At 39.7% G+C, this 23,582-nt stretch overlaps 2 protein-coding genes across 8 annotated transcripts in view; one reads left to right on the top strand and one right to left on the bottom strand.

The window, feature by feature from the left end:
• The window catches only part of VIRMA (vir like m6A methyltransferase associated), a 39,257-nt gene extending 25,732 nt beyond the window's left edge, over positions 1-13,525 (top strand). For all 3 annotated transcript variants that reach the window (XM_034763294.1, XM_034763293.1, XM_034763292.1), the window contains 8 exons: positions 694-826; positions 2,122-2,274; positions 3,047-3,207; positions 3,840-3,936; positions 6,548-6,714; positions 7,095-7,426; positions 9,295-9,438; positions 9,910-13,525. In XM_034763294.1, coding sequence (XP_034619185.1) covers positions 694-826; positions 2,122-2,274; positions 3,047-3,207; positions 3,840-3,936; positions 6,548-6,714; positions 7,095-7,426; positions 9,295-9,438; positions 9,910-10,067 — 1,345 coding nt within the window. In that variant the 3' untranslated portion in view covers positions 10,068-13,525. The remainder of the gene's footprint in view (positions 1-693; positions 827-2,121; positions 2,275-3,046; positions 3,208-3,839; positions 3,937-6,547; positions 6,715-7,094; positions 7,427-9,294; positions 9,439-9,909) is intronic.
• The window catches only part of LOC117873669 (RING finger protein 151-like), a 34,139-nt gene continuing 13,635 nt past the window's right edge, over positions 3,079-23,582 (bottom strand). For 4 of the 5 annotated variants that reach the window (XM_034763295.1, XM_034763296.1, XM_034763299.1 and 1 more), the window contains 2 exons: positions 18,207-18,449; positions 16,754-17,041 (listed from right to left, as the gene is read on the bottom strand). In XM_034763295.1, the coding sequence (XP_034619186.1) occupies positions 18,213-18,449 (237 nt within the window). In that variant the 3' untranslated portion in view covers positions 16,754-17,041; positions 18,207-18,212. Of the gene's footprint in view, positions 3,194-16,753; positions 17,042-18,206; positions 18,450-23,582 lie in introns of those variants that run through there. The other variant, XM_034763300.1, reaches the window with a different exon arrangement.

Here is a 23,582-nt window from a genome sequence, read left to right as displayed (position 1 = left end):
CAAACACATAAGGTAGTTCCTGCTCTGTAGAGTTTACAGTCTAAATAGATAAAACAGAACAGGTGAGAGGAAAATCAGAGGCACAGAGATGTGAAGAGACTTACTGAAGGCCACAGTAGGTCAGTGACTGAACCAGGAATAGAGCCCAGCTATTGTGAGTCCCAATAGAGCGTTCTAGTCACTGGACTACATGGTTTCCCAACTGTCTGATAAGAGTTGTAGTTATCATTTTGGGGCGGGGGTGGTGGTGGTGCACTTTTTGTTTCTTGGTTGCCAAAAATATTAAGATGCTAATTATTTTCTGTGCAGAAAGACTTCATGCTGAGAAAAACTTAATTTTTCCATAAGATATTATGAAAAAATTCAAGTGGGACAGTTAAGAGATAATGAGCTTTGACTAGATGGGTATTGAGCTGTTGTAGCATTTTCTTTGTTCTCTGTCATCAAGTGGTGGTGTGTTTTTTTTGAATAGGAACTCCTTAGTGAGGATGGATACAGAGTGGCTGTCACACTGCATCATAGGAGAATTTTAGTTAAATCTATTCTAAACAATATTCTGTTACTTTACTGTTGATTATTTTCCTTATATGCAACTTTGTTGTTGTTATTTTTTACAATGAAATAAAATGCAGCAATTGCGAGATGTGGTATAAACACTAGGTAATTTCCTCCCTCTTTTTATTATGAAAACAGCTCTCTAAGAAAACGCAACCATGCTCTGTATACCGTATCAAAGCGAGTAATAAGTAGCTTTAGTAAGGATACAGGTGAACTGGCCTCTTCATTTTTGGATTTTATGAGACAAATTCTAAACTCCGACACACTGGTAAGTGATTATATGTTAAATGCTTTTCAAATGTTGTAGAAGCACTGCTTTTGTTACAGATAACAGAGGTGATGTAAAAGTAAAAACTGCTTGCTCAGTTTTGGATATAATGTAGTTTTGGATATAATGTTTTTTCATCAATAATTTAGTGCATCCTTTACCGCTACATGTTGCAAAGAATGTCTGTTAATGAAGAGTAGCACTTTTCTCAGCATGTGAAGAAAGTCCAGTTGCATTCCTCGGGGAGAAAATGCAGTCATCTGGCCTTCATATATTTTTTTCATGAATTTTACATATTTTCAATGTTTGGAATGCTTCTTTGGAATGCTTTCCCATATTTCTGTTCCTATTGTGGTATTTCTATAAGCAGTTTTCTTCATCTTTCAAATTTACTGAAGTTTAGAAATAGATTCCCTTTTATTTTTACATTAATTTCCCAATTAAAAAGCACAGTTCAGATGCATGCATTCTTATGACCTGTCAGAGCAACTTCAAAATACTTTGGGTGGGTGTTACAGATTCGGTTATTTAAATAATAGGAGACAGTAGCTGTAATGAGTGTGGTGATAGTGAAATACACCTGGGGGAGAGAAGTTATCAGTAGAAGTTTTTTTGTTTCTTAAACAGAATTTGTAATATTAGGGGCATGTAAGTATATAAGACCGTTTTGCAAATTGATTCTGTGGAGTTCCTTAAGTGTGGTTTCTGAGGTGATCAGTGTGATATTGTGTCCAGACTTTGGATTGGAGTCTTGTCAAGATAGAGATTTGCTGTGTTTCTGAATTTTGTGTTGTTAATTAAAAAAAACAACCCTAAAATTAACATGTGGATAGAAACAACCTGAAACATTATTAATGCTCTGATACAAATCTATTTTCAATGTACAGTACATGGAAAAAAGGAACCTCTTGATGGGATGAGCTAACCTTGTCCTTTTGGGTATACTTTATTTAATGATATATTTTTTGTGTTTTCATTTTAAATCACTAAAAATAATATATATATTTCTAAAAAATCTTCCTCTGAGATTTTGGTGTATTCTCTCTCCATTAGTTGAGCTGCAGTATTATCTTTTGTTTTTATTTGCACGTGTCTGGGGTGGAGGTATCCAATGAATTTCCATATTGTTGTATTTTGTTCTAAAGTCTGTCTGGGTAGCTGTAGGTTTTGTAATGCTGTCACAAGATCCAGTTTTTGATGTTGGGTTTTTGTTTTTTTGTTTTTTTGTTTTTGTTTTGTTTTTTTTTTAAATTAGCTTTAGCGTGTGATTTTTTTTTCCCCCACCCCCCCCCCAGGGATGTTGTGGAGATGATGGAAGTCTTATGGAAGTAGATGGTTCCCATCCAGCCAGAACACTGGGTCTTACTACTGCAGAGTTAAAACATTTATTACAGAACAAAGAAGAAACTCCAGAAAATTTGCTCCTTGAACTGGAGAAACATGTTTTGGTAAAACAATTTTGAATAATCAAGTTAATTTTTTGTCCTTAGTTGACCTCGCTTTACAAGTATGTATAGATGCTTGTCTACTTATTAGTAAAGAGGGCTCATGTTGATGTGCACTAGCTAATGAAATGAGTAAGAATGGTTTTATGAGTGGTGCTCAGAATTGTTTGTATGCTGGCTTTATTATTATTTATTTGTACTGTGTTAATGCCAACAGGTCCCAATCAAGGTTTGGGAAACCCTTGTGCTAAGACACTGTTTTCACATATGAGACAATAATCCTTTCCCTTGAGAGCTTTATATATGACAAGAGATAACAGGTGAATACAACAGACAGGGAGCATAAGGTGATAGTAAGATGATTGGTGTGCTGGGACCGGTTTATTAAATTAGCTGTCTAACCACTGCAGAAGAAGAGTTCTGTATAAGCTTGAAAGCTTCTCTCTCTCTCTCACCAACAGCACTTGGTCCAATAAAAGGTATTATCTCACCCACCTTGTCTCTTTAATAGCCACTGCAAGTCAGCTGGTATGTAAACAAAGGCTAGACTCCCTGAGGAGTGGTGACTGCTATTTGTTCTTTTTTTAAGGTACTAGGGTGCCCTCTGCTGTCCTATCTGCTTTTCTGGATCTGTTTATTTTAGAGTATATATGGATGAACAGAATATAGTGTGCAGAAAATAGTCTGTGCAACATTTTCTTTTCAATCTGGCAAATACTTAATGTTGACTGTTCTAAATTCTCATCTTTTTCTGATTGTGATGTCTCTTATGCAGGAACGTTCTAAAGAAGATGACAGCCTTGAATCCTTATTGGACAATGTAGCTGGACTTAGGCAGATGCTGGAATCAGCAGGCGATCCTTGTCCTCTGAGTGACCAAGATGTAGAACCAGTTCTTTCTGCACCAGACTCTCTCCAGAATCTGTTTAATAATAGGTAAAATAGTAAATATGTTGGAGGTTGAGTGTGCTTAACTTGTAAAAATGCAACAATTTATGGATTAGTATGTTCTGGGTAGGATTTAATTTCCAGGTTTTGTGCTTTATACATATTACTGTTGTTATTAGTATATCTTCATTGTAGGGGAACAAACTGTATCTGGTAACTCCTTCCAAATGGAATTTCATATGATGCTAAAGATAAGGATTTCTCCCACAGTAGCTCTTACAAAGGTTTTTCATGCTAATTCAATGAAGGAATCCTGTTCTTTTTTCAGGCAGCCTTGCACTTAGATGAGGTGAAATTTAAATATAACACTATAAAATGATTTCATGAGATGCAATTACTACTGAAGTGTTTTTTCAGTTCAGTTTTCTAATTACTGTATTAGCTTAATCATAGTACATTTGCTGCTCTTGCTGAAGCTTATGTTTTATAATCTGCATTTTCTTGATTGGCCACAAAATACCAAATTTAAATTTCTTTGAATGTAAAGAAAACCCTTGAGAGAGCACTTCTGCAAGAGCAGTGACTCCAGGAGTCACATGATACCCCAGTACAATAACCAAATACACTTACAGCAGATATTGGTCTTTAAGCAAAAATACATTTGATATTCATTGTTACAGGACAACATATGTGTTGGCAGATGTGATGGATGACCAGCTGAAATCTATGTGGTTCTCACCATTCCAGGCTGAAGAAATTGACACTGATCTGGATATGGTAAAAGGCTTAATTAAAATTGAGGAAAAAATGTATTCCTTGTTAAGCTGAGAGTAGAATTTCTTCATCTCAGTGTTCCTTATTACTTTGTCAATATGTGTCTAAACAGTCTCCACAAAGAAGGGGGAAAGAGGGTGGGATTTTTGAAGCAGCTGAGGATAGAGCAGGAAGAGGCCGGCTTCCACCTGACCAGCCTCAGTGCTTGTTAAGAATAGAAATAATTAAAAAAGGAGGGTTGCCAATGGGCATCAATGATGCCATCTAGGTGAGTGGCTCATTCTTTCTGCCCTTGCCCTACAATCTGACAGTGCAGGCGCGCCTTAAAAATTAATATTGCACACATTTAAATGTATGCAGAAGCAGATAGAAAATCGCTGAGGTGCTTGGAATAACTTCCAGAATAGTTAAAGTGCATACACAATAACCTTAGATTTTCAGAAAGCCTTTGACAGGGTCCCTCACCAAAGGCTCTTAAGCAAAGTAAGCTGTCATGGGATAAGAGGGAAGGTCCTCATGGATTGGTAACTGATTAAAAGATAGGAAACAAAGGGTAGGAATAAATGGTCAGTTTTCAGAATGGAGAGAGGTAAATAGTGATGTTCCCCAGGGGTCTGTACTGGGACCAGTCCTATTCAACATACTCATAAATGATCTATAAAAGGGCTAAACTGTGAAGTGGCAAAATTTGCAGATGATACAAAATTACTCAAGATAGTTAAGTCCAAAGCATACTGCAAAGAGTTACAAAGTGATTTCAAAACTGGATGACTGGGCAACAAAATGGCAGATAAATTCAATGTTGATAAATGCAAAGTAATGCACATTGGAAAACATAATCCTAACTCTGTCTGTCTGTCTCTCTCTCTCTCTGTATGAAATGATGAGGGTCTAAATTAGCTGTTACCACTCAAGAAAGAGATCTTGAAGTCATTGTGGATAGTTCTCTGCAAACATCCACTCAATGTGCAGCGGCAGTCAAAAAAGCTAAGAAAATGATAGATAATAAAACAGAAAAATATCATATTGCCTCTATATAAATCCATGGTATGCCCACATCTTGAATACTGTGTGCAGATGTGGTCGCCCCATTTCAAAAAAGATATATTGGAATTGGAAAAGGTTCAGAAAAGGGCAACAAAAATGATTAGGGGCATGGAACAGCTTCCATATGAGGAGAGATTAATAAGACTGGGACTTTTCAGCTTGGAGAAGAGATGACTAAGGGGGGGATATGAGAGAGGTCTATAAAATCATGACTGGTGTGGAGAAGTAAATAAGGATGTGTTATTTACTCCTTCTCATAACACAAGAACTAGAAGTCACCAAATGAAATTAATAGGCAGAAGGTTTAAAACAAATGAAAGGAAGTATTTTTTCACACTGTGGAATTTTTTTTTTTCCCCCCCAAACTGTGGAACTCCTTGTTAGAGAATGTTGTGAAGGCCAGGACTATAACAGGGTTCAAAAAAGAACTTGATAAATTCATAGATCCATCAATGGCTATTAGCCAGGATGGGCAGGGATGGTGTTCCCAATGGGCGATAGGGGATGGATCACTTGATGATTACCAGTTCTGTTCATTCCGTCTGGAGAATCTTGCATTGGCCACTGTCAGAAGCCAGGATACTGGGCTAGATGGATCTTTGGTCTGACCCAGTATGGCCGTTCTTATGTTCTTAAGTTCTCTTTCTATAACACTTCTTGGAGCTTTTTGGGACTCAGGTATATGAAAAACCAAATTTCTTCCTCTTTTTCATCTATTCATACTGCAATAGTATTCAGAAATCCTTATTAGGATTGTGCTAGGAGTTGTATACACATAATAAAAGACAGTCCTTTTCCCCAAAGAACTTGCGATCTAAAGAAATTAAAGAAAAGTTCATAGTTACAGGCTAAATTATTTGTAAAAACTTCATTTGTCTTTCTACACATGACCTCCAAATTTTGGATTTAAAAAAATCCGCGCTGTGAGGGTACCATAGGTAAGAGTTTATTCCTGGGAGTTACTGCTTTTGAAGTTAGGCAATCCTAATGGAAACAATGACAGATTCTTAGATTTCCATACTTAGAGAAAACTATCAAATATATCTCATCTCAAACTTAATTCTCATTCATCTTTTCATAGTTATACCTTCCTTTCTTCTTACTAATACACAAAGACAGATATTATGTAAATAAACTTTTTCCTCAGCAGACTGTCTCTTCCTATGCCTCCCTCCTGTACAGAAAGAAGTCACACAACTGAATTTGTGAGGCTGTTCTCCAGGCAGGATATGGGCCCTGCTGGAGTTCTAATTGAATCAGACAGCAGACTGTCAAAATCAAAATCTGAACCTTAGGCCCTGCCATTGATGATGTCCAGGACTGGACAGGTGCTGCTGCTGCAGCTCCTGCTCTCGGGTGCTGCGTCTTTTCTCTCAGCCCATATGACTTGGGTTAAAGGGGCTGACTGGGGCTTTGTGCTCCTATGGGGGATTCCAGAGCAGGATGGAACCCCAGCTGAACTACTCCCATCCTGCTGCTGGAGCTTCTCCTGTTTCAAAAATACTGAAGTGTTACCCAGCGTTGTTGGTTGTGGTTATTGTGGTGTAACTGTATTCTGTTATTGCAGGTAAAGGTAGACTTAATTGAACTGTCAGAGAAAGGCTGCAGTGACTTTGACTTGCAAGCAGAACTGGAGAGATCATTTTTGTCAGAACCTTCATCTCCTGGTAGGACAAAAACCACAAAAGGGTTCAAACTTGGCAAACACAAGCATGAGACCTTTATAACTTCAAGGTAAGACGTATTGCTGACTTCGAATCAGTATACAATTAATGTAGTCTAGCTGAGTGGGAGATATCTATCTATCCACAGGAAGGTACTTAAAATTGAGATTGAGACTGTGTACTAACAAAAAGCTGGTTTTTGAGCAGTGAATTCAAAGCTATGTAGTTAGGTAGTGAGATATTATGGATGATGCATATTTCTGAAATATGCAGAAGCAAAGAGCATGCCTACAACATTAAGCTTCATCGTATCTTGCCAGTTATGTTACACAGTTTTTACATTATGAATTTAAACTTCTACTAAATACTAATTCAGAGAATGCCGAACATTCAGCTGGAATAAATTCTTAGGTCAGTAAATAATCCTGTTAATTTTGTTTTGCTATATAGTGGAAAATCTGAGTACATAGAACCTGCAAAGAGAGCACATGTTGTGCCACCTCCTAGAGGAAGAGGCCGGGGAGGATTTGGACAAGGTATTCGACCACATGATATCTTTCGTCAAAGGAAACAGAATACAAGCAGACCGCCTTCTATGCATGTGGACGATTTTGTTGCTGCAGAGAGCAAAGAAGTGGTCCCTCCAGATGGGATACCACAACCTAAAAGGCCACCAAAAGTATCCCAGAAGATATCTTCACGTGGCGGGTTCTCAGGGAATCGTGGAGGACGGGGAGCTTTTCACAGTCAGAACAGATTCTTTACACCACCTGCTTCAAAAGGTATGTTGCCTCTTGTCTGAGGATTTGGAGTAAACTGATTACTGTCTAGGATAAAAAAATGTTTCTCTAGGCTATGCTGGAGTTAAACCAAAGCTATGTTTAACTATTCTCTGTTCTGGTCTGAGTGACATTTTTGCAAAAGAATTTAGCTAGATCTTCACTCTTTGGTCTCATGCTGTTGTGTGCAATGGCCACAGGAGTACTTGTAGCTGTAACAGAAAAACAATTAACTGCCTTGTTGTGAAATGATATGGGCATTTGTCAAATTAAGCATAACGGTACTATCAACTTTAAATGCATTTTGATTAGAAAGGCTCCCCGTCTTCTTGAGAAGAAGAATGTGCAGGGCCCCATGTTTGCAGTGATTCTCTGGCTAGAGATTTTGCTGCAGAATTTAGGTTTTCTTTAAATTAGCAGACCAAAAAAACCTATATTTTGTGAGGGGATAGATGTGCATTCCTTTCCACCTTTGTATTGCCTACAGCACTGTTAATAAAACACACTCATGCTTCATGAGGCATTCTCTTCTACCTCCAACAGATGCCCAAACTAGAACTGGGCAAAACTTGTGTGTTTGTGTGTGTGTGTGTGTGTGTGTGTGGTGAATAGCAAATTTGCCAAAAAATGCATTTTGGGAGGCACTGCAACTGTGCAAATTTGGGTTGAATTTGGTGAATAGTTTCCACTGATTTTTTTCCCCCCAGAAATGTCAAAACTGTTTTGAATTGACGTTTTTGAATAATTGTTTTTCAAGTTTTACATTTGGTGAGAAAAATTCTTAAGTTTTCAGTTCAAACAAACTTTTTTTGGTTAAGCTACTGAACTGAAAAATCAGTTATTTGTTCAGCTGTAATCCAAAATCAGTATGTACCCCAACTTCTCCTCCGCTATCCCTCCATACAAAGAAAGGTCAAGTAGCCTCTGCCCTATCCACAAGGAGGAGGAGATTCAACCATTTCCCAGATGCAAAACCCTCAAAAGCTTTCTGGGTGCCAAAATCTCAACCTACTCCCTTACCAGCTGCCAGACCCTCCAGCTTTGCCATTACAGCTTCTGTAATGCAGTTGATATAAAAATACTGTAGCATGTGGAAAAGTGAAAATGGGCTGGGCAGTGTTAAATTGATAAAGCATTCCATAATTTGTGTGAATTTACTGTCAAAATACAGTACTGGTCATATTCATTATATTTGAATCAGTACATTAAAAAACAGGTAAGTTTCAGTGTGCTGCAGAAGTAAGGGGCTTTGCCACAAGAGTATGCAGTGGCAGGGATAGGTTTCACCCCTGCTGCTAACTGTGAGGTATCTGACAGTTGTCTAAAAAAATCTCAGCCACTCAAGTCCTTCCCTTAACATTTTTCTTGGAGTCTGAGGCCTTCGGTGCCTTAAGCCTTGTTTGGCTATGTATTGGTGAGACTCTGTTCCAGGTATTAGAATTCAGGCAGATTGTATAATACTTGGCCTTTGGAATGAGTTTCATGATGTGACTGCATCAAATCAGTAAGGTTTCTCATCCGTACAGAGCTCGGTATATTGAGGAAGTTCCCTGCATCTCCAAAGCGTAATGGTGTGCATCCTGTTCCTTTAGGCGTGCCAGTCTCAGCACTGTATTGACACTGGTGCCTATGATGTAGGCTCAAGCCATCTCTAGGTTAATATATCAGTCTCCCTATAGATAGAGCTGGATAGGCATATAGGGACTGTGAGCCCCTTGTGTCATCTAAAACATTGGGATTGTGTGTAGATGCATTCTTGTCCTATTACAGTAGAATTATTCCTAGTAGACTGGTCATGTATTGCAGCATACTACTAGTTAAACAGTGCAGAGAACTCTGAGCGTTACTCAGCACCTGTGTTTTGTGTTTAGGAAATTACAATCGTCGTGAAGGAGCCCGGGGTTCAAGCTGGAGTGCACAAAATACACCACGAGGCACCTACAATGAAAGCAGAGGGGGTCAAAGCAATTTTAATAGGGGCCCCCTGCCACCATTGAGGCCATTAAGTTCTGCAGGTATGTGGTATTCTTTTTACAGTACACAGAAGTGGGCATCAAATTGTACAAAGCTTCTAGTTGCATTTTCTTTTTACAAATGAAGCTTATTGCAGGCATCTTGAAATACAGTAAAAGTTTTAAATATATATTAACTATGGTTCATTAATGGTAAATCCAAAATATACTTTAATATAAACTGTTATTAAAATGTAATCCATTATAAATTTACAAAACTCGCAGATTTGAATGCTTGAATTTACAATCTTAATCTTGCATTAATACTAACTTTTGCAATGTAATAGTTTTAACAACCCTGGTAATTGCATCTTTAGTTAAAACAAAACAACGTTTGCCTAATGAAAAATTGAAAAAAGACTAGAAAATAAATTAAAGGTAAGAACTGTGTATCCTTATGTTTGTTCAGCCCCTAGCTCAGCGGGGCTAATCCGTGGGCACTACTACCGTTAATATATTTTTCTTTGCTTTAAGGCTATCGACCCAGTCCTCGTGATCGTGCTTCCAGAGGCCGAGGTGGAATTGGACCATCTTGGGCAAGTGCTGGTAGTGGTGGTAGCGGTGGCTCAAGAGGAAAGTTTGTTAGTGGAGGCAGTGGAAGAGGTCGTCATGTACGTTCCTTCACACGATAAAAATGAGACCTTACAGAACAAACCAGCAGGGTGAACGTCTCATGATGATGACAACAAAAAGAGGCACTAAAGGACCAATTTAGACTTACTGGTATCTGAAGACAACGAGAGAATATTTTTGTCTGAAGAAAGCAGTTTTTGTTTGAAACAAGACTTGAAATTTCAATAAAATTCAAGACTTTGTGTACAATTGTATATCTTTTGTTCCTCTTGAAAGAACATTAACTTTTTTGTGGACTTCTGTAGACGATACTGAATAAGGAATCCATGTGAATTAAGACTTCAAGAATTCCTCTTCTAAAATATTAATTGTGCCAAAAGCAAGGTACAGGTGTGCTAATTTTGCAGTAGTACATAAGGAAGCTTGAGGTTTTCCTCTCAGGTTTAGAACCATTAGCTCAGTTTCCTATTGGTCTGTTACTTATTAAATGAATGAGGTACATCTTACCAATGGTCCTAGTAAATGAGAAAAAGACTGACTGAGACTTAACATGTGAAAGAACACAAAACTTACACAGTTAATTTAGAAGTTATGGATAAGTACTGATACCACCATTACATACATTAAACTCAAACCTGCACCCATTGAAATTGGCAGGAAAACTTCCACTGACTTTAGTAAGAGTAAGTTTAAGTCCCAGAGCGTAACTTTTAGAGATGTTATCACTCTAAGCCTGTATGTTAAGAGCCTGCGTGTATGCAGTGGTGTTGTAGCTGTGTTGGTCCCAGGATATTAGAGACACAAGATGGGTGAGGTAATATTTTTTAATTGGACCAACTTCTGTTGGTGAGAGAGAGAAGCTTTCGAGCTCACAGAGAGTTCTTCCTCAGTTCTGGGAGAGATACTCAGTGTCACGGCTAAAAATAAGGTAGAACAGATAGTTTTAGCATAAGTAGATAACACATATTCGAAGAGACCATTTAAAGTGGAGTGGCCCATTAACCCCCTATAATCATTAAGACAAAAACCAGAGGTAGTGCACTACAGATTGTTGTAATAAGCCATAAATCCAGTATGTTTGTTAAGATCATGATTTTTAGTGTTTAGCAAAGTTATGAATTTAATCTCCCAGGGTAATCTTTTGAAAGTGCTGTGCAGGTTTCCTTTGAGGATGAGGACAGGGGTCAGAAAGAGTGACTGACTGCTTTGTGAAAAGTGTTCACCCACAGGTGATATTGTGTTTTGTCTTTTATCATTTTCACTTGTGTGTGTAATGGTTGTCTGGTTTCACCCACATAGTTGTTACTGGGGCATTTAGTGCACTGGATGTGGTAGACCACATGTTGTGATAGGCATGTGTGTAACCATGGATCTTGAAAGGTGTGTTTGGGGAAGAGAGGATGTTGATCATTGTATCAGTGTAGATATGTCTACAAGTTTTGCATCTGTTGTTCTGGCAGGGTCTGATGCCGCTTTGAGTTGCTGTGTCCTGGTCTGTGGGGAGCTTGCTTCTGAAGATGAGGAAAAGTTCTGTGTAGCTCGAAAGTTGGTCCAATAAAAGATATCTCACCTACCATGTCTTTCTAATGTGTGCTATAAGGAGATCATAGGGTGAGGTACCTTCAGTATAAACAGAAGCTTGATGGTGTTAAATTATTATTTGTAGCCTGCTGACTTGTGTAGTTGGGGGGCGAGAGTTTAAAAGCAGACTTTCATAAAACTAAACAATTCCCTAAGGAAGCAAGAGATACAAAACTTTTCCCTTTAATGGACACTTTGGCTTTTTGCTTGCGTAATTGTTTGAGATGTCTGAGGTTAAGATATACAATGCAAGAGGAAAAGCTTTGAAAATTAAGAGCATAAAAAGAATCTGTATAGTCACCTTCACGTTTCTTTTCATGCTAAAAAACTCAGAATCAAATATATTTGGAACTCAAATGTTTACTTTTTCTTTTCATCTCTGTGGAATTTGTCCAACATAATTACTAAGAAGATAAGAGGTTAATAGCTGCAGCCCTCATTATACAGGCCCTGTATACATTAACCCATGGTAGACAACTGAATTTAGACTCTGATTCTCATTTACACATAGGTCCCTTAACACTACCTGAGTGGTGTAAATGAGCCTTAATCTTAACGAGGATCAAGCCCAGTTAGTTTATACATTTCCAGCTAAAACTGATCTTAATGTACTTTGGTCAACCAGCAAGCATGCTGCCATTAAGCATTAAAAACTCGCCACCTTCCACTCCAAGTGCAAGGCACATTTCTTTGACCTTACTTTCTCTTAACAAATGCACAGCACTGAGTGTGTGTGTGTGTGTGTAGGGGGGGGGGAAGGGGTGTATTTATTTATTTTATCTGTAACTACCAAAACAAGACACTCCACTGCCCACGCTTCTCCTCCTGGGGAGATGAAGAAAGGAATAAACACATGAGAACTGCTAGTCACCTTGCTTAATTCACTAGTGGGAGGGACTCAGATACTACAGTGATGAGAACCTATATAAAATAGAAAAGCATATTTTAATGTGTACTGTAGACTAAGTAAGAACATGTTTTAAAACACTGTTTAGCCCTATTGGCTAAGTTGAATTCAACAGTTTTCTCTGAAACCACAGAGAAAGCAAGTGTAGGAAGGGGCCTTGTATGTGGAGACACGGGGCATCATAGCCCCACAAGTTTCTAGACAATTACTTTGCACAAAGAAAGTTAATTGACAGGACCTATAGGATAGTTAAACTAAACTTGTTCTAATTAACTGGGCATGGCTAAAGGGAATAATTTTGTTTCATACAGTTGTATATTTTAATATTGTATAAAGTAACAGACTTCAGAAAAATGATTGAATTGTAGAATCTGAAATGTGAAAAAAGCATTAGATACTCAAGCCGATCAAGGAAGATGGAATTTTACTAATGCAATTGTAAGACTAAAACGGGTGATCTAGCAAACATAGGTATTCATGCTATTTTTTTAAATTGAGGAGCATTGCATAAATATTTTGTAACGCAGACTGAGGCTCCTTTAAACCATGGGTCTGAGGTTTTTTATTTTTTTTAGAAACTTTACAACTTACGAAACTGCAGCAGGGATGTGAGTGATTTGTTTTTAGTCGGGATTTGAAATGAAAAGTTAAGGAAAAGCTTGAAGTATGGAACAAACTGTAAATATTCAATTGGTTCTTGAAAGTTTGAAATACAGCATGTCATGCTTGTCATTTTCAAACTAAAAAATAAAAGGCTGGTAAAATTGATCAAGGTGAACAAATCTCAGTAAATCATTAGTCAAACTTGAAAATTGAGCAGTATGTCTACAGTTTCTTTAAACATAGTTCTAGGCCTTGTAGTTGCTTAGGACTTTAATATTTGTGGGAATTCGTTCAAGGTTAAATTAACTTGAAATAATGCTGTAAATGCTATGTTTAAAATTAATTTACTTGATTTGATACATTTAAATTGAATTCTTACCATGAGCAACTCAGGTTTAAAACATTAAATTCCACTTTTTAATTTAACTTGGAACTTTGTTTTCTAATTGACTAGAGCACTGGAAGTGGCTAATGCCAAAGGACCAGATTAGTGTTGAATAGCAGCTTTCTTTGCAAGCAGTCCCATTGACTTCTTCTAAGGAGAAATGAGGCAATGTTACAGCAGCTAGAGTACCTGGTTTTTTTCCTAATGGAAATCTATTCTATAGACCACCAAAAGTCATCTTTGAATGTTCAAAGTGTTATTTATGTTAAGAACTGAAGTGGAAACTATTTAAATCAGTCTAGGTACATTTCTGCCATACAGCTATTAGCTAATAGTGGCTTTTACATCTTATTTTAATAATTAGAACATCTTTGGCTAACAGTCTGGTTCCTTTACTCCTCTCCTCATCAGTCCTGTGTAGGAAGCCGTGCAGGGATCGACAGGACAGGTAGGTCAGGTTTGCTCTTCATGTCCACTCAGTTCAGCAACAATGCTGTTAGGCAATTGACAGTGGCCTTAGTCCTGAAAATATTTGCACAGAAGAAGTTCCATTGAGCTCATGTGTGAGGGAGTAACTGCAGAGTTGGGGACGAATATTAGTTCAGGAGTATTAGTGTTGCATTTTGGACCCTAGCTAGGTAATTGTTCAGGGCTGTAAAACAATGTAAAGTTCCTAGGCCTCAAGCTTGGCTCCCTTGTGGGGAAAAATACACAGAAACAACAAGGCTCCAGAAAGCAAGAGAAGAGAGAGTAAAAATGTAGAGCACCAGCATCCATATTTGCACAAGTTAAGACATATCAACCATTTTGCTCTGTACCAAAGCACTCTCCATGATCAAATTGGAGCCTTCAAAGAGTGGGACTTTTGAATCTGACTGTGTCATAATGAGACACTTTCCCTAAAGATAGTTTGGTCTTTCCTGACTAATTTAGCATGGTTAGCGTGTCCCTTTATAAAACTCCAGGTGTTCTAGCTAAGGATGAGTGTGTATGTAATCTTCATGTATTGCATACTTTACAAACCTCTATGTTTATTGTAAAGGAGCAGTGTGCAACAGATTTTCCTTTCTACCACTGTGGGCCTAATTAAACTGTAAACAGCCACTATCTAAGGTAGAATGTTCTTTAGCAAGATCTGCCAGTTTTTTATGATCTAGTTAATGTCCATTTTCATTAAGATAATTGTCAAATTGAATTTTTTCCAGTGGGCGGTTTCTAGCACAATGATGCACTCTACCCTCAGAGGGAGTAAATGAAATAAATGATAGATTAAGATTGCTACCAGCTCCATAATGCCTCTCAGAAAAGCCAAATCGTAGATGGTGTTGATGCCAAAGCAAAGGAGTCTCTAGAAAGTTTCAGCTATAGAGTGCACTCTCGTGGGTGGCAGAGACTGAGGCATCCTGTTTTTGTATAGTTTCCAACACAAAGGCCTTCCCACAACAGAAGGGGTCTTTAGGCCTTACTGCAATACATTTTGTGATGAGAACCCTTTAAGCAGTGGATAGCAAGTTCTGTTTATCCTGAATCAATACCTGCTAAGCAGGACCTAGACCCCCTCCCTACTGCACCCTAGGCACCTGTAACTTCTGAGGCTTGTGCCATCTCCCCTTCAGCATGGCTGCTTGCCTTTGCCTACACCCCAGAGACAATGGCAGCAAGAACTCCCATCCGTGAAGAGGAGATGCAAAGTCTTTGAGGACAGTGCTGTTTTGATCAAATGCTAGCCCTGTCTATTATTTAATGTATCCCAGTCATGGGTCAGACAAAGACCTTTAACTATGACCCCTATTCCTTATGTCCCTTTTAATAAAGTACCTGTCCCCTATTATAGTACTTTAGTCCCTCATTTTCTTGCATGTTGAGTGAAGTACACGGGAAATAATGAGAGCAAGTTTATTTGCATGTATGTCTCACTATTTTATTAGGCAAGGGGAGGATATCTGATCTTTCATAATGAAAAGAAGAGAAGCAAAATGAATAACTACTTTTATGAACACTTGAGTAGCTCAACTTTTATACAAAGTGCAAATCAAATGGTTACAAGCTACCTGTTAGCTCTCTTCTAGACACAATATGACATTTAGCCCCCAAATGCCACTTTTGAGCCCATTTCCCATTTTTTATTAAATGTAAAAAAAAAAATCTAATTTCAGCTTGGCAATGAACGATGTGGCTGGAAGACATTTTAAAGTTCGTTTGTTCATATAAAAGTTGCATAGACTTAAAGGTATTTAGAAAGGCATCTGTCAATATGAGAAAACTGCAAAAGATCCCCCCTACATACCAAGGATAAACTGTATGGGTCTATCCAAAAGATGTTCATGAGAAAGGAAAATGCTGGTGCCATTCTACATAAATTATCCAGGACTCTTAACAAATAATCTGTAGAGAAGCACTATCAAAACCACATCCCAGGGGAAGAGTGTAGCAAATTTCACAAGGATTCTTAGTTTAGTGTATTCCAGGACCTGTTCACTGTCTGAGGGTCACTTTTAAAAAAAACTTCTTAAAGCACCTAAGAATGTTTAAGATGTAAAAAATACAATAATTTTGCAACTAAAATTTTTACAATAATTGCATACGTTACCTGGCTACATAATTCACTTGTCCGCTACTAATAAGGAAAATAAATTTGCCATGCAATTGGGATGTTAAGCTAACCATCTGCTAACACACATGAACAATAATGATTGAGATGAAAATTTAACTTAATATTAGAATCAGCCGAACTAAAATTACATGGATGCTTACAAGCAAACTGGTACATTGCAACTCAGTTAAAAAGCAGATGTAGGGTTCTCCTGAAAGTCTTGCATTCAGAAGGGTAATTGAAACCAACAGGCACTCATTGAACACTATTCTACGGCTACATTTCAATAAAGAAAGCAATTATATGCAGCAACAGCAATCTAGTCTGGCTCACTACTTGCTCCATAGAAACTGTATGCTTCTATGAAAAAAACTGAGCTGCAAGGGTGAATGGGAATTGATGGTGCAAGAGTCAGAGAGGGCTGTGTCTTGAAAGATGTGCTGACTCAATTCAAGTTATTGGGTTAGCTGGATTAAGTGAAACTACAATGTACTAACTTAATAAAATATTTGAGAGAGATTAGTGATATCCTCAGGTCTTAATCACTAAGTGCTAATTCTGCTTCCAAGACAGACTTACTGCACTCACTAACAATCTACTTGTTTCTTTCAGTATGTTGTTAGTATTAAGTTCAGTAGGGGAAAAAAATAATCAGACCAGGCATGGAGACTTACATAAACATGGGGCTTTCTTTCATCATGCATATATTTCAGATGTCTGGCTGGTGGGTTTCACCCACATGCTCAGGGTCTAACTGTCTAGAAATTTGGAGAGCTCAAATATGACAGTGTCCTGCAGTCCTAAAATGTAAGAAACTCCATGATTCAAGATCCGTGGGTCTATTATTGCCATTGTATAGTTCCAGATTTTAGTATCAATATAGAAGTCCACCTGATCATATGTCCTTTGTATAAAATTGAGGTCTGTTGTGGGTAAAACAACATTCAAGTAGCTTTTATCATACCTGTTAAAAGAAAATTAAAGACGTTCAACAGGTGCTTTTAACATGCTTTACAAAGACATGTATATCTTTCTACAGTCAGCATTATTAAACCTTAGAGTCCTTGTAAAAACAGCTAATAGATTGCTCACACCAAGGAAATGTATACACAATTCACCCAGACTGTGATAACAAGCAGAACTCTGAATATGCACTAATCTTCACTGTGTAATGCAAATATTATAAAAGCATTGGCTGTGCAAGAAAGGGCAATAACAGTATTTAAGCGATCCTGATCAATACAAATTGCTACAAGTTTTCAACATGAACATGTAATCTTCTGCAAGCTCCTTCATGATGGAAACAGATGAAGGAGAATTCTAGACAGCTTGGCAGTGAGTTGGACTGCATTGCTAAAATTCTGCACTATCATGGGTTTTAGTAACAGCTAGCTTGATGAAAAACTAAGAAGGGGTTGGAGATTAAAGGAAAACTGTCAAATACTCTAAAGTCCAAACTGACCTAGTTTAAAGCTGTTGTATGCTGGTGGCAACTGTATGGAATTACGAATATTTAGGCCACTATTCCTTTCTAATGTACAGTGTTTTTATAGGACACAACTATCTCCAAATTTGTTAGTTTCCCCTGCTGGTTTGACTGAAGTACTTAAATACTATTCCTAGAATTAGTCCTATTCTTAGAATACACTCCAGCTGCTATCATTCATTATGCATATACACACGTAAGAAAAAAGAGATGTCATATACCAGCTTTTACTGCGCTGAAATTGCAGTAGCAGTGAAAAAAAATTCCATGTCATCTAGTTGCAGTTCTAGTTTTCAGGTCTGTAAGGAAGCTATTGTAAATAATCCAGGGAGGACCAAGATTAAGAGCTCCTGGTATATGAAAATATTAGTTGAAAATGTCCTTTTCAATGCATGTTGTAATGCCCAATATACTATTAATGGACATTTAAAAACTAATATTGGGCCTACAACTTCCCCCAAATGCCTAAAAACTAGTTTTACTATTTGCATAGTATGCAAAGTATGCTAGATATAAAAACTTGTGTTTTCCCCCACTCTTTTTGATCCATTCAGACTTTAGATAGAAAAGAGGTCATTTAGAACTAATACGAAGTTTGCTAACTGTTCACAGGAAGCAGAATCCTATATGTCTGTGAGCTTACTTCTGTTTAGATGACTGTAACTTCCCTGGGTTTTCGTTTCACACTCTCCAGTCGTGTTAGAGGGCGAAAGTTTGTTGATTTCTTGTTTCCTTCTGTATTATTTAATCGGCAGTCTTTCTGTAGGCCTTTCAGCAGCTCCATTAATTCACGCTTTTCGAGCTCTGCTTGCTCCAGCTCTTGACGATGCTGTCTCTCTGCAGCCATAAGGGAGCGCACTTCAGACATCATTCGTGACATCTGACTCTAAAAAGCATGTGTGAAAACAGACTAGAATAAGAGATCATATAAATACATTTCCAATAATGGTGGTACTGAAGCTGAAATGACTACTGCATATAGGAGAAGAAATAATGAAGACCAGGCACAGCTGAAATAATCTGCAATTTTTGATAAACCACTAAACAAATTTAATTTTGCTGATTTGCAGCAGTTTCTGCTTGCTGTGGCACACATTTCAAATATTCCAGTCTGCGAGAGCCATGAGAGACAGTGCAAATCCGACTGATCACAGATGTACCAGTGGATTTCACTGGCTCCTGGTTATGTTCTCTATCTTAAAACCCAAATGAACATTATTCCAAAAACCAAAAGTGTTCAGGACAGAGCTGGGTGACTTACTTGCAGAAATGATCTTCCAATATTTTAATTCAAATCCAATACAAAGAAACCTTAAAACATACAAAGGCTCAACGGTCTTGGGTTTTAATGGTTATTTTTTTCCTGTTACAGGATAAAAGCTGGATGAATGGGTTAGATAATACATTCTCTCCCCACTGCTTTTTACTTTGGCCTTAACCCCATTGGGTTTTGAAGCAAGTTAGTACATAGTCTGAACACAGCTCTAGCTAAACTGGTTTCAAACACTATGTTAGAGTACGGGGCCCTGATCCAGCAACTGGATCCATGTGGGCAGCAGACCCTTACTTTCACATGAAGCATCACTGACTGCAGTGTGCGAGTGTAGGATCAGAACATAGGTTCCTATATTTCCATCCACACTGAGCTACTTTAAAATAGTATGAGCAGAAGAGCTGTTTTTTTAAAGTACTGTATATCTGCCTTGCAGTGATGTGTCTTGTAGTTAAAGCGCCCAGATTTAAACAGATGCTGCATGTTACAAATTGGGGAATACGACTATGTACAGCTTATGACTCCTGTTTGATACTGGGGACTCTCTCTGCACATCTGTGTCAAACTGCAAACTCCATTTGGAATGTGTGACTTGTTTGCCTTCTCTGCTGTCTTTTGCCTCCATACTGAGCTAAAACCCACAGAAGGTGACAAGAGAAATTCTTGCAACTTGCACAGAGCTAACAATGGAGGGTTGTTCAGCTTTGACAAAGAGATGGCTGCTTCCCCATGCAAGCCAACTCTGAACTCCAGGGGTGTGGTAACTTAGCAACAGATGTGGGGGGCTGATCACTTGACAAGGCGATGGGTGGGTCACCTGACACAGGGGACTGGAGGTTATTAGAGAGAAGGTCTGTCACCAGCCACTGGAGAGAAAGGAAGGGTACTGCTGCAGGGATCTGAGAGTCAGACACACAGACAAACTCCATCATCCAGCCAAGAAGCCATGTGGAGTAGAGGAAGGATCCTGGACACCAGAGAGGCCTCTGACCTAAGCCCAAAGAATGCTCAAAAATCTGAGGAAGGGAAATGTGGATAGGTATTTTATTATTTTGTCTAGATCTGTATATTTCCGATACTATCTAAAGTAAACAGTGATTGGCTTTGGAACCTTTGCAAATTCTGCAATGTATGGGTTATTCCCCTTCCATCTGCATTTTCTGGAACTGTTTCAAAGTTGTCACACAGCCCATGTTAGCCACATCCCCTTCTCCAGCCTGCTGACAGATTTTCTGCCTCTACAGCTGCAGTCAAACGATGGTTCACTTTGCTCCTAACTTTTCTTGATATCTTATTATTTTATTCCTGGATGTAGGAACAATAAAAAGGTTTCCCTCAGAAGATTCTTAGGACTATACTCCATTTTCTTCATTATTCAGAAGCATATGGGGACTCAGAGTTGTCCTAGATCTCAAGCAACTCAATAAATGGATGAAGAAAGTGAGATTCTGGATGGAGACCCTAGCTTCAACGTTGGCATCCCTGTCTCAAGGGGACTTTCTTGCTTCTGTGGATCTAGCAGAGGCATATCTCTACATTCCCATATGACTATACCACTACAGACTGCTAAGATTTATGTACAGCACAGCCTGCTACCAGTACCAAATGCTCCCATTCAGCTCCTAGGATCTTCATGAAGATGCCAGACTCAGGTCTCAAGGCACTTAACTGTATCCCTTCCTAGATAACCCTTTCAAAACTACAGCATATTCATTTTAGATTAAATCCTAGGAAAAATTTCCTAACTGTAAGAACAGAAGGACAGTGGAACTACACCTCTACCCCGATATAATGCAGTCCTATATAACGCGAATTCGGATATAATGCAATAAAGCAGCGCTCCGGGGGATGGGGCTGCTTTACCTCATTATATCCGAATTCGTGTTACCACAAGCAGTTTCTCTGCGCCTGCCTGTTATTTGCTGCGGCCCTCCCCGGAGCCCCCCAGCTCCAGCTTGCCTCCGCCTCCTCCCACGAGTGCGCTGCAGCTCCGCTTCTCCTCCCTCCCAGGCTTACTGCGCCAATCAGCTGTTTGGCGCGGCAAGCCTGGGAGGAAGGAGAAGCGGAGCTGCGGCGCGCTCATGGGAGGAGGCGGAGCGGAGGTGAGCTGGGGCAGGGAGGCCGCAGCAAGTAAGGGGAGGGGCACAGAGGAACCGTTCCCCGCCCCAGCTCACCGCTCCACCTCCTCCCCCCACGAGCACGCCACTCAGCTCCGCTTCTCTTCCCTCCCAGGCTTGCTGCACCAAAAAGCTGATTGGCACGGCAAGCCTGGGAGGGAGGGGGGAGAAGCGGAGCTTCGGCACGCTCAGGGGAGGAGGTGGAACAGAGGTGAGCTGGGATGGGGGGGCCCTGGAGAGGGCCTCAGAGGAACTGCTTCCCGCTCCAGCTCATCTCCACCTCCTCCCCTGAGCGAACCACAACCGCTCTGCTTCTCCCCCACCCCCCATTTCCAGGCTTGCTGGGCCAAACAGCTGATTGGCGCAGCAAGCCTGGAAGGGAGGGAGAAGCAGAGCAGCGGCGGCGTGCTCAGGGAGGAGGCGGAGGCAGAGCGGAGGTTAGCTGGGGCGGGGAGCGGTTCCTCTCCCTACCCCGATATAACGCAGTCTCACCTATAACACGATGAGATTTTTTTGCTCCCGAGGACCACGTTATATCAGGGTAGAGGTGTAACTGCCTAGGGAAGTCATGGATACTCCTTCGCTGGAGCTTTTCAAAAAGAGGTGGATAGCCATCTGTTTTGTATGGTTTAGACACAACAAATCCTGCAGGGGGTTAGACTAGATGACCCTTGGAGTCCATTCTAACCCTATGGTTCTATGATTCTACCCATCACTAGACATATTCAACCAGATCCAGAACCTGCATGTTGGTAAAGTGTACAACTCCACCCATAGCTCAATATTTACAACTACTGGGCCTCCTGGTTTCAAATATAGGAATCACTCTGTGGGCAAGGTCCCATATCAGATGCCTTCAGGTCTTTTTCCTAAAAGCATGGAACCATTCACCAGAAAACATGCAAGATCAGTTCCCAGTTCCCAACCAGATGGTGAACTCTCTAAGATGGTGGACAATCTCAGAGAATGTCTGCAAGGGACTTTCCATATGCCTTCCAGACCTATAAGTACTCACAGCCAATGCCAGCCTGACAGGATGGAGAGCACAGCAGGGGAACAGAACAGTGCAAGGCACCTGGAACACCAGGGGAAAGGAACCAGAGCATCAACCTATTGATGCTCAGAGCTCTCAAGCTAGCCCAACAGAGGTTCCAGAACTATCTAGAGGATGAAAATATTCTGATCCAGTTGGCCAACATGACCATTGTGCCATATGTCAACAACCAAGTGGAAACAATGAGTGTAACTCTACACACAGAAATGATGGCAGAGAACTCTATAAGAGCAAAACACATAAAAGGATAGCTGAACTAAAAGGCAGACTGACTCACCAGATGCACCGTCAACAACTCAGAGTGGTGTCTGGATCATGAAATCTTTATTAGGATTTTGCAGAAGTTCATCATTCTGGCAGTCAACCTGTTTGCCAATAACAAGACGACAAGGCAGCCAAAGTACTTCATCAGGGAAGCAGGCCCCAAATCCCTGGGGGTGGTTGTTTCTTTGCACATATGGCCGCAAGGCCTTCTATACGCCTTCCCACGTCTAAGAAAGGTGATCCAGAAAATAAGGTAAGGCAAGAAGAAGCAAAGGTGACAGTGCTAGCTCCATGCTGGCCAAGCAGATGCATGGCTCTCTGATCTGAGAGAACTGAAATTGGAACTGCCACTGTAGCTACCAGTGAGACCAGACCATCCTTTAACAAAGCCCATTACTCTATCTTGAGCATCTACAACTGATAGCCTGCAATCAAGAGGGAAGCATTAGCCACACTAGAACTATCCTTCAAAGAGATGGAACAATATTCTCCTCCAGGTTCCAGGTGAGCTTCAACCCTAAAGACCTACTCCTCTATCCAAATTAGATTTAGTGTGTGGTGTCAATAACAACAAAAATCCAAAGGATCCTGATATCCCACTTATTCTGGACTTTCTTCAGAAAGGCACAGACAAGGGACTAGCTCCATAGTGCCTGATGTCAGCTGTAGGAGTATCCTATTCACCACATCCTCTGACTCCTTGACAGAGAACCCTCAGATATCCAGATTTCTCAGAGTAGTCAGACTGACTAAACTTGTGGTTAAACCAATCTTTCCAAAAGACCTAACTACACATCCTTTTGGGCTGCTGACATCAATATCTCCATTCCACCTATCAAAACTCTTTTTTAGGTCATCATCATGTCTACTAGATGAGTTTCTGAACAGGCAGCTCTAGCCATACAGGAATGCCACTGGGGGTTTCATGATGACAAGGTGGTACTAAGAATACCAGAATCATTTTTTGCCTAAGGTGAATTCATCTTTCCATGCCACACAGGAGATTGTCCTCCCTTCATTCTGTAAAAGCCAGAGCTCCCGACAGAAAAACCGTGTCACATGTTGGACATTAGAAGAGCAGTAAAGATCTACGTCAAGCATACCAAATTGACAAGAAGATCAGGCTCCTTATTTGTCTCTTTTCATCCAAAGTGCCAAGGGCTCAGGGTATTCAAGCTATTACTAGCTAGATGGATCAAGCTATGCATTATAAAGACACAAAGGCACACTCCACAATATCTATGAAGATGTTGGTGGAAAGAGCTTGTGCTTCCACTGTCGAGAGCTGCAGGGCAGCAATATGGTTATAGG

Source organism: Trachemys scripta, chromosome 2, assembly GCF_013100865.1.
Source record: "Trachemys scripta elegans isolate TJP31775 chromosome 2, CAS_Tse_1.0, whole genome shotgun sequence".
In the NCBI taxonomy this organism is placed as follows: domain Eukaryota; kingdom Metazoa; phylum Chordata; order Testudines; family Emydidae; genus Trachemys; species Trachemys scripta.
This window is presented reverse-complemented; position numbering and strand designations above follow the sequence as displayed.